This window comes from Papilio polytes, unplaced genomic scaffold, assembly GCF_000836215.1.
Source record: "Papilio polytes unplaced genomic scaffold, Ppol_1.0 DF824270.1, whole genome shotgun sequence".
NCBI lineage: Eukaryota > Metazoa > Arthropoda > Insecta > Lepidoptera > Papilionidae > Papilio > Papilio polytes.
Genome location: NW_013524934.1, coordinates 764,527 through 776,176, shown reverse-complemented (window position 1 = coordinate 776,176; position 11,650 = coordinate 764,527). Strand labels below are relative to the sequence as shown.

Here is an 11,650-nt window from a genome sequence, read left to right as displayed (position 1 = left end):
CAGATTCAGTATGAGAAACATACACCAAGGGACTATCTTAGAGGCCGTAAATCTTTGAGTATAGCAGTCACTCACATTTCCCCAAGTTTTTTTTGCGCTCATCACTGCACCTGCCATGCTCAGCTTGTTTTTTTTTGTTGCAGTCGCACCGTGCATGTAGTGTGAACCGTAGAAGTGGTGCAATAAAAGTTTATTGTTATTGTTCGGCATAAGGTTGGGCTAACGCAAATCGTGCATCTTTCCTTCCCGTATGGCTGCGTATGTTAACCGTACGATATCGATGATGGCTGGCGACGGGCCGCACAACGTCGCGACGCTCAACAATGGCAATGTCCGCGTCAATATGCCAAATGTTGACTCCCCGTTGCAGATATTTGTAAGAGCTAAAAAGAAGATCAACGATATATTCATTGAGATTGATGATTATGTTAAGGATGCAGTCACTTTTATGCACGGTGAGATATATTTTACTTCTTATTTATTGTTGTAATCATAAACTGTGAGATGGACATCCATAGTGTGCCAGAATCTGCTGTAAATCATGCACATGTATGTTCCATATGAGACAATTTGCTCTTTACAACTGAATTTTAAAATTAATTTTCAATCAAAACAATGAAAATCTCAATGAAACAGTACAAAGGTAAACATAGCCTCAAAACACATAGGCTACTGTTTTTTTTAATTCAGCACAGGCAAAATCTAAATTCAACATTGTAACCTTGCAAATAAACAATAATTAAAATTAAGGTCAATGGGAATGAGTTTTCATAGTGTCATAGAGTTACATAACAATAAATACTCATGTTTCAAATTGTAATGTTTTTTAATGTAACTATATCTGTAAAGTACTAATAACTTATGTAATATTTCAGCGGTTTCGGGTGAAAACAAGATTGCAAGTGCACAGGATGTTGCCAACATTGAAGCGTACGTCAGCAAGGTTCAGGCCATACGGGAGGTGCTCAAACGAGATCACATGAAAGTCGCCTTCTTTGGCAGGTTTGTGGCAATATCTTTACATTTATACCTTTATTATAGTTACTAAAAATTACAATTCAACTACATATATGGTTTTAAAAAGCTTTAATAAAGAAAAAAGGAGATGGAAATTGAAATATAATATTCCTGGTCTGAACCAATATTTAAGCTCAGCTTGGTAGATTTTGAAGACAATGGTGTTATTTAATACTTTTTACACTGTTATAGTTCATGTTTTATTGTTTTTAGTATTTTCAATTGTATTACAGAACAAGTAATGGTAAGAGCACAGTAATAAATGCGATGTTGCACGACAAGATCTTACCGAGTGGCATCGGGCACACCACCAACTGCTTCCTGCAGGTGGAGGGCTCCGACACCGACGAGGCCTTCATGCGCACCGACGGTACAGAGGAGAAGCTCAGCGTGCAGGTAACTCAACATAACGACAAAAAACTTGCAAATTAGGCATATTATCCAATATAGTGGATTTAACGGGTTGGGACACCTATGCAGGGAAAATATTTTCTTTCCGTGCATTCATTCCCTTCTTGATTACTAATCCTATATACTCTCAATTGTAACTGAATAGTTGTACTATTTATTTAAAATTGTGTGTGACAAAACTTTAACTATACAGTTCATCTGACAATGGAAACACACATTGTTTTAACCGAATAGATCAACAATTTATTTCAAACTGGTAGCCTGCTTTAGTATGGATAAAACTCAAAAGATTTAATAAATACCTATGCCACTGCCTCAAAAATAGGTGTGAGTGATAACCATTCAATATCTAGTTATTGTAATGACTAGTTATAGCAATCTACTTAATAAAACTTACATGATTGAAGCACTCAAATGTTAAAATGTTTAGTCCAAAAAGAACCTTATGTATAAAGGTATAAAGGTACTAAAGGTTGTATTTTATTTAGTCTGTGAGCCAGCTGGGACACGCGCTATGTGCCACGCGGCTGCAGGAGTGCGCCCTGGTGCATGTATACTGGCCCCGGGAGCTGTGCGCCTTGCTGCGGGACGACGTGGTGCTGGTGGACAGCCCCGGGGTCGATGTGACTCCCAACCTTGACACCTGGATAGACCAGTACTGCCTTGATGCTGATGTCTTCGTCCTCGTTGCTAACGCCGAGTCCACACTTATGGTCACTGTGAGTATATAATGTACATGACGTGATAAATCGAAACATCCTCGGACTAGGTTTTTATGTTATTGCTACTTGAAGAATAGACGTTAGTGTTAATCTAAATGTTATAGTTATTGTTAGGCTTTATAAATGCAGCATTAAACTTAATCATATATTACTACCTATTGCCGACTTCGCCCACGTGAAATTTAAAAATGTAGCCTTTGTTACTAAGCGATAATGTAGCTTTTTAATGTTGAAAGAATTTTTGAAATCGGCCTAGTAGTTTTTGAGTTATTTCAATACATACAAAAAATACAAATCTTTCCTCTTTATAATATTAACATAGAATTGTAGATTAATATATAAAATGGTGAAAATTTTCAGGAGAAAAACTTTTTCCACAAAGTGTCAACGAAGATATCACAACCGAATATATTTATATTGAACAACAGATGGGACGCTTCTGCTTCGGAACCTGAATACTTGGACCAGGTGAGGGGTTTTCATGTTTAATCTAATAATTTCCGAAATGTATGATTTTTTATAACCGACTCATAAAAATTCCTCGGTATCTTTTATATTAAAAATAAATATACAAATTATTGTATACGTTTTCAGGTGCGTACACAGCACGCCAACCGGTGCGTGGACTTCCTGTCCCGCGAGCTGCGTGTCTGCTCGCCCAAGGAGGCCGAGGAGAGGATATTCTTCATATCCGCCAAGGAGGCGCTGCTCACGCGCATGAGGGAGAGAGAGAAACCCGTCTCATGTGAGTTACTGACTAGTTAATTAAAAAAATATAAGTTAATTCCAACTTATATAAGTACTAGCTGCTGCTCGCGACTTCGCCCACGTGAAGTTAAAAAGTACTAAAATAATATTGTCTATGTTGCTGTTACAGTTACCACTGATAATGTAGTTTTTTAATGATAAAAGAATTTTTAAAATCGGCCCAGTAGCGTTTGAGTTATTTCAATACATGAAGTTACAATACACGAAGATGTTAAAGCGGGGTCTACCACAGTTAAAATGACCTTATCTGTACTATCATAATAAAGCGTAAACACACACTTTTTTGTTGCCTAAGATGTCAGCAATTACAGCACATTTTTGAATGATTATTTTTTTTAATAATAAGCCCTACACTTACATCACGCTTTAGGCTATATATTTTCACGCCTTTAAACTTAAGGGTTAAATATTTTGGATAAAAACTCTAATGTGGGAAAGAGTCCGTAAGTTGCTGCCAACATCAAGGAAGCAAGATTGCCAAGGTTTGTCATGTCATGTCATGTCATTTTGATTTGCTATTGATAATTTGACAAATGTAAACAATAAATTTACAATTTCATGCGGATGAAGCCGCACGGGAATAATTAGTTACCAATATATGTATAAAGTGTGATGTGTACCAGCGCCGGTGCTGGCTGACGGGCACCAGGTGCGGTACTTCGAGTTCGTGGACTTCGAGCGCAAGTTCGAGGAGTGCATCAGCCAGTCGGCTGTGCGCACCAAGTTCGCGCAGCACTCGCGCCGCGGCAAGAACATCGCCGCAGACGTCATGGCAGCACTGGAACTGGTAATAATCATGCATTGCTCTCGTCTTGCGGCCGGTGCATACCAAGTGGCCAAAATTATCTATCAGCAACTTGCCCTTATCAATATCAGCTTGTTCTGGAAAATAACCTATCACGCTCTACTGGGATCGATCTATTATTACTGACAGGACTATTGCTGCCAATGATATAGTAATAATAGATCGGCCTGAGAGTTGTGTAATGTTAGTCGATATCAATAACCCACATGACGAGAATCTCGTGAAAGCCAAAAATTATTAAAATATTTGGATCTGACTCACGAGGTTACCGCCATGTGGCGAATGAAATCGACTACCATTATTCCGATGGTCGTTTCGGTGCACGGGCTAATAGCGAAGAACTTCGACCAACATCTTAAGCTCTCGCTAGACAGTTGGATAAAGAGCCCGATTCAAAAGGCAGTTATTTTAAAAACCGCACGCATTGTGAAGAGGTTCCTGACCCTGCAGCCCTGACCACTGGTTGCTTGAGTCATCGGAATCCGCAGCCTGTGCTGTATTTTTTTAGTTATCTGAGTCTATCAGCCAGTCGTGGGACCAGCCCTAAATGTTCTTGTGTATTGCAGGTGTACAACAAGGCGACAGACCAGAAGTCGTCTCGTGTGGAGAAGCAGCGCGTGCTGCACGAGCAGCTGTCGGCGGTGGAGGAACAGCTGACGGCCATCACGCGCCAGATGAAGGACAAGATCGGACGCATGGTCGAGAGCGTCGAGCACAAGGTACCCAGCTGCTGCCCAGAATGCTGCCTACTTCAATACTGTGGGAACTCCGATAAGCCTGATACCCATTTTTGTTACAAATATGACATCAGACATCTTGCGACGGCGGCCATTTTGGATTTCACCAAGAAAGAGTTCATTTGGTGCCCATGTTGATAGAAATTGAGGTTAAGGACACTGATTGCTGATCACGTGATCGATGTTTTTTACCACAAGCCTAGAGCATTGTTGCAATTGTACAATGAAACTAATAAACGAGCTGTTCCCGTGCCGCTTCATCCGCTTGAAATTATAAAATCTTTTTTTATTATCTACATTTGTCAAATTCTCAATTGAAAATTCAAAATTACCGTTACGATAACTTTACTTAATGTTGGCAGCTATAGATCCTTTCTCACACGAAGGTTTTATCCAATTTTTATACCCCCTAAGTTTAATATCTTGAAAATGTGTAGTCCATAGTGTGTCGCTGTAGGACTTTTTTTTATTAAAGAAATATTTAAAAAATATGTCGCGATTGACAATTCTACGCTATAAAGTATTGTGTGTTTATAGTTTATTAAATCAATATAGATAAAGAAATATCCGTGAATATAAAAAATATAAATACGACGTAGGTGTCGCTGACGCTGAGCCAAGAGATCCGTCGCCTGTCAGCGCTAGTGGACGAGTACGAGGCGCCGTTCCGCGCGGAGCGAGGCGCGCTCGACCAGTACAAGCGGCAGCTGCACCGCCACGTGGAGGCGGGGCTCGGACAGCGGCTCAAGAAGCGTCTCTCCGCTGACATCGGACAGGAAATGGACGCCGTGCAGAAGGAGATGGCTGGTAACTACGTGACATCGTCAGATTTTATATGCTGGATGCAGGATGTAGACTTTCCCCAATGCCTTTCAATGCGGTCCTCCATCTTTCGCCTCCAACTTGTCCATACATGAGGATTATAAAAGAAAACGCCCCAGTGTTCTTTTTATTTTTTAAACTATACCAAAATGTGGTCTCAAGCGTATTTACTTTTATATCCACTTTATTTAATAGTCGTTGAAATCCGTCATGTTTTGTTACAGAAATATTGCCAATGAAATCATTTTCACAAACTCCTCTTCATACAAAAACTAATTAGATAGCGGTGAGCTCAAACGGAGGGATAGTAATAAAAAGAAACTAACCAAATTTTTTTAAACTATAAACACTATTCTAAGCTGCGTTACAACGCAGAAAAAATATGTTTTTGTTCCTGTCCCATTTTAAAATGTTCTAACGATCGTAGCTTTTAAGGTGGAATAGCGCAAGTTCCCCGACTGTTCATAGTTTACGTTGTATTTCAGAGCGCATGTACAACATATTACCTGCGCACAAGCGCGCGGCCGCCGCCAACTACATAGTGCCACACCAGCAGCCCTTCGAGGTGCTGTACCGCCTCAACTGCGACAACCTCTGCGCTGATTTCCACGAGGATCTGGCCTTCCGCTTCTCGTACGGCATCACCGCGCTCATACAGCGCTTCCAGGGAAAGAACACCAACAAGATCGCGCTCAAGAACCCGCCCCAGTATACGCCGGTACACGCCCTCTAAATGATTCTACACCTCTCTACACGCCTGTTCATGCGTCTACACACCTCTACACGCATCTATACACCTGTATAGTTCTCTAAACATCTCTACACAACACTGCACACCTCTACACGCCTCTACATGCCTCGACACGCCTCTACACGCCTCTGCATGCCTCTGCACGCCTCTGCACGCCCCGACACGCCTCTACACGCCTCGACACGCCTCTACACACCTCTACATACCTCTACACGTCTTTACACGCCACTAGTACAACACTTTATACACATTTAGTCCCTTTTTCTTTAAATAAGCTGCAATTTGATATGCCCCTTAAATAATATGTCATAGAAATGTAATTAAGAGTAAATATTAAATTTTAAATGTTTTTTTTTTATTTTTTATCGTAAACGTTTTTTAAATACTTGATTCCAAAATGTAATTTGATGTATGATAAAATTTTATAATTTGTCTCAGATTCCGCCGGCGGTGGGTCCGGGTGCCCCCAACATGGAGGTGGTGGGGCGCAATGGGCCGGCTGCGGGGGGCGGCGGGGCCGGGGCCGTGGGGCCGCTGAGTGCGGAGGAGTGGGGCATGGTGTCGCGGTTCGCACTGGGCGCTCTCACCTCGCAGGGCACCATGGGCGGCCTGCTGCTCTCCGGGCTGGTGAGGCAACCTTACTCCTACTCTATTATGTATCATCTATATCTTTACTAATTTTATATAGAGGAAAAATTTATGTTTTTGGATTTTTGTATGTATTAAAATAACTCAAAAACTCCTAGACAACTTAGTAAGTGTTCTTCCAGATTATGTTCTACATCTGTGACAATTTTTATCAAATATAAAATTACAAATTTTTATATTCATCTATGTTCATTTTCGCATTTATATTAGTAAAATTACAGCCAGGAACTTCGTCAGTAGGGTATTAAAATAACCTTTATTATTCCCTTGTGCAATAACCTTCCCGTTCGTCTCAAAACGATTAGTTTTTTTCGTGATTTATTAACGAACTGTTAGGATTGCGTTCTGTGAGTACTTTTTTTAAAAAAAAAACACACACACACTTTAATTACTGCGAATTTTATTGTATCAAATCTAAGGGTTACATACTAATGACTATAGGACTGCCGTGTTGCGGCATGTGCGTAGCCTTTTCATAATATTGGATTGAGGGTTATTGATGACGTAGTGTTTTATACCAATAAGGGGTTAAAGACACATCACTTAATAATTATTTATTTACAACCTTCGTCTTACTCACTTGTCATGTAACCTAATCCTGACATGCGTAGACTGGTCTACGCATGTCAGGAATCAGGCAGGCTTATGCCAGTTACATCGCCACAGAGTTGTTCATAACAGAAGGAAGTGTCCGACAGTAAGTGTTTGTGTGTTGCAGCTGCTGAAGACGGTGGGGTGGCGCGTGGTGGCGCTGAGTGGCGCGGTGTACGGCGCGCTGTACCTGTACGAGCGGCTGACGTGGACGGCGCGCGCGCAGGAGCGCCTCTTCAAGCGCCAGTACGTCGCGCACGCCGGGCACAAGCTGCGCCTCATCGTCGACCTCACCTCCGCCAACTGCAGCCACCAAGTCCAGCAGTCAGTCACACACACTTTTCTATGTATAAGCATGCGGCCACCTGAATCCGCCGAAATGGCCAAGTAACCGCTGGCCAGGTGGCCGCTTGCTCGTTTGTTACAATATAAAAAAAAATCTGTTGTTCTCTGCTTTAGTATGCATATTTTTTATTCACTCTATGTTTAATCTATTATGCCTGTTTTTCGAATGAATATGTATTTATTGACACAAAAAATAAATTACATAAACGGACTTATTCTAAAGAAAACATAAAATCGTGGCAAAAGGGACTAAGCCGTTCCTGCGCTGATTTTCAGCTGGCTCCGTCACAATCACTTAATTTTATTTTCTGAGTACATTAAATGAGTTATTAGTTGATGTGTGTGAACATTTAACAATGGTAGAGCCCGCTTTAACATCTTCACACTGCAGGGCTGGCTCGCCCTTAGGAAGGAACAGTGGATTTGACGGTGGAGGAGACGCATAGGAAGGGAAAATGTACTCTTTATGTGCGTCTCCTTCTCCGTCGATTAAAGGTAGGCAACGGATATGCAATTGCGGATGTTTATGGGCAGCGGTCGTTTTCCATTTCTATGGATTCAGGTTTGCTTCAGGCTTGCTAGTTTGCCACTTTATATTATAAAAAACAACCTGTGGCAGGGAGCTATCGACGATGTTCGCGCGGCTGTGCCGGCTGATCGACGAGGCGACGACGGAGATGGACGGCGAGCTGGGCGAGGTGCGCGCCGCCATCGCCATGCTGGAGGACGCCTCCGCCGCCGCCAAGCGCCTGCGCAACAAGGCGCACTACCTCTCGCACGAGCTAGAACTCTTCGACGAGGCCTTCCTCAAGCACAACTAGCACAACTAGGCCAGGCAGCGCCCGCGGTCAGTACACACCACTACATACATATGTCTCTCTATCTACTTAGCGAACTTATGACTGATAGTTTGTTAGAGTTTGTAGCCTAAACTGCTGAAAGGGTCTCGATGAAATGGCGTAAATGTAGATGATAGTTTGGAAGAATACATAGGCTACTCAGATTTGTTTTTTTTTTAATTTCATGCGGACAGAGTTTACATTAGACCAGTACAGTTGCGCCGGAGATTTGTGTTATTTCTGTCTATTTTTCAAAGCAATTTTTGTATACTTTTGTTACTTTATTGAAATCGTTTTCAAATGTGTAATTTGAATTTATGATATCTATGTGTTCCAGCTTTGCGTGATACTAGACAATTGGAGAGGGGTAGCGGAGAGGGAGCGGCGCTGCGTCTTGGCTACCTAGTGCACTGCGAGGTATTTCATAGATCAGGCTTTAAAGTGACAAATATAATTCCTATTGTTGTTTAAATGTAGATTTTTCAACAAATTTCTTTTAAATTAAGTAAAGTATAAAAACCAAGTTTCATAGAAATTATTCATCCTTAGCAGATTTATTTCAGAGTGAAATTTTGTTGTATATACAAGGAAATGTCAATCATCATGATGATTTAATGAATCTTTTTATTTAGGAGTAAATTTGCTAGAAAACGTTTTTCAGTTACAAAATTATTGGATTTTTCTAGAAATTTAGTAACAAATTTAAAGTCTGTACTATGAATACAACTCGAAACGACAGGATTAAGACCTAAGTCAAGGCGACAGGTTTGTGAACTAAGTCAAGGCGACATGTCTGTGACCTAAGTCAAGGCGACAGGTTTGTGAACTAAGTCAAGGCGACAGGTTTGTGACCTAAGTCAAGGCGACAGGTTTGTGAACTAAGTCAAGGCGACAGGTTTGTGACCTAAGTCAAGACGACAGGTTTGAGGTCGACCACAGACGGCACATTACTGATAAGAGAGAATTGGACAAGTTGTTAGATATGTTATTTGCAGCCGCGGAAGGTAAACATTTATGTTTAGATTTTGTACAATTGTATAGTAGACTTTAAGTACAGTCGCGTGCAATTTTTTTTCTGGTAGCTAATTTGTAATGCAAATGTTACTTGAAAATGTAGGTCTTTAAGATTTTTGATTTTGTCAGAATACAAATGAATATAATACTATGAAAATAAAATGTTTTTGATTGTAAAAATGTTGTACGCGACTGTACTGTGTAAAATAGTTTTTGTTGTTGTTTATTTATTAGTTTGCAAGGCAGGATATGGTATTGTTGACATGTTGAATTGTTGTAGTTTTTTTTGTCGCTTTTTTGTGCAATTTGTGAGTAGTTTGAATGTTTACCTTCCACAATAGGTGCTATTGTTTGCTTGTGTAAATGATGTATGTTTAAAACTATGTTGTTTTGTACTGGGATTACGTAGTCCTTAAGTTTGTCGTTGCGTCTCCCGCTAGTTAGCAAACTTGTTATGCATACTAAGTTTTTTATATGTATTCCTATGGAGATATGTAATAATTGCGGGGTGACGCGATGATTGCCACCAGCAATAGTGACCAAAATCCCGCGTTATATCCTCAGTATTTATAAATTAACGAATTTCAAATAGGAGAATTTGAATATATTGTTACGTCAAAGGTCTTAAACGGGGCGATAATCTGTTGTAAATAAAATGACCTTTGATGTTAATTTGAATATTTATTATGTAGTAGTTTATTTATATTTATGGTAAACGCGATTTTCGTGTTTGAAATGCTTGTGAATGCCTACTGGGTTACCAAATGCGATATTATTGTAGGACAGGCTATGAGTGGTGACTGTCGCTTCATTAGATCGATATTATTGTTGTTTTACATAAAAATACCGTAGCCGACTGTGTTTCGGTGGCAAACTGTGTTTCGATGGCCAACTGTGTTTCGTTAGCTAACAGTGTTTCGGTGCCCAACTGTGTTTAGATGGCCAACTGGATCTTGCTGACTAACTGTGTTTCGTTAATCTTATCGAAGTTAAACAAGGTTTCTTCAATTGGTAGCGCAGTCAACACTTGTAACCAAGTAGTTAATATTGTTTCACTTTAAGTTTTACGCTTTATAAATTAAATTTTAGAAATTGGAGCGTTTGTTGAGAATACTACTAAATTGTAATGAAGTAATACATAAAGAATATAAAAATGTTAGGAACAGGAAATCATTTGAAATGTTTTATAGTATTTATATTGTTACGAGCTAATCGCAACGTATATCACAAATATGGCTAAGAGTTTTATAAAATGTGTATCTTAGTTTTGCGTAACTAACAATTGACAGATCCTTTATTTTTTTACACAAACAGAATACCGGATATAGGTTCTAAAGTGCTGTCTTAATAATTTAAAAAATAAAATAAAAATAGCCCAGTTAACCAAACATTAGTCATCACTTATGCTTTGACAGCTTAGGTTTTTTCCACTTGAAAGTTACTAATTCAAATATGACATAAAGCAAAATGTTTTAAAATTTAAGGCGCAATTTTATTAGTTGATAACTCGTTATAGCGTGCGTCCCCGCATACGGGCTAACGACTAATGAAAATGCTCGTAATGAAGCAATATCGTGCGGGGACTTATTATGCACGACTATGGCCGAATGCTCGCGGCCCTTATAAATGCGCCCTTATCGAAGTTTTCTATGATACCGTATGGTAAATAGTGCGTAAATTTAATGCAAACTCTGAAAATTAAATTATCTCGAGATGATTGCTTGTTAGTGCCACTTGCCATTTATTTTTGACATTTACTAATTAAGATATTGCTGTAAAATCACAAAAAAAGTGATTATTTTTAATTTATTCAAATCATGTCTTTTTTAAATAAACAGTTCGCATTGTAAAGTAAAATTGAACGCGACGATATCTGTATAGGGTTGGGCGTTACCGAACCGCGAAAAAAAGTTAATTTTGTGTTTTATTATTACTTGATGTCTTTGCATTTTATTTATTGGAATGACTTTAAAAAGTCAAAGCAAATGAACTATTTAACTAAATAAAAAATGTTTAATAAAGCATGACTACTGTTATTTGTGACAACCCTATTTTGTAAAATATCAAATGAGTTTCGTTGTCATGGAAATATTTTGTATGAATTTAACTTTCCCAAGTCCAAACAACTTATGTTAAATGTTGTCCAATGTAATTAGTTATCACGTAATTAGGTGAATTTT

General features: G+C 39.4%; 1 protein-coding gene across 2 annotated transcripts; it reads left to right on the top strand.

Annotated features, from left to right (window-relative positions):
- Nucleotides 1–113: 113 nt before the first annotated feature.
- Nucleotides 114–10,781, top strand: LOC106104816 (transmembrane GTPase Marf). Of its 2 annotated transcripts, XR_001225695.1 has the most exons (15): nt 114–455; nt 876–1,002; nt 1,251–1,413; nt 1,917–2,147; nt 2,511–2,618; nt 2,745–2,895; nt 3,542–3,705; nt 4,290–4,442; nt 5,060–5,267; nt 5,768–6,000; nt 6,472–6,660; nt 7,400–7,596; nt 8,237–8,464; nt 8,794–9,325; nt 9,378–10,781. XR_001225695.1 is itself a non-coding variant. In XM_013284979.1 (14 exons), the coding sequence occupies exons 1-13, from the start codon at nt 251–253 to the stop codon at nt 8,436–8,438; spliced, it is 2,331 nt and encodes a 776-aa protein (XP_013140433.1). In that variant the 5' UTR covers nt 114–250; the 3' UTR covers nt 8,439–8,464; nt 8,794–10,781. The 2 variants fall into 2 exon arrangements, 1 of the variants encoding a protein (XP_013140433.1); XM_013284979.1 differs by having other exon boundaries at nt 8,794–10,781.
- Nucleotides 10,782–11,650: the final 869 nt, after the last annotated feature.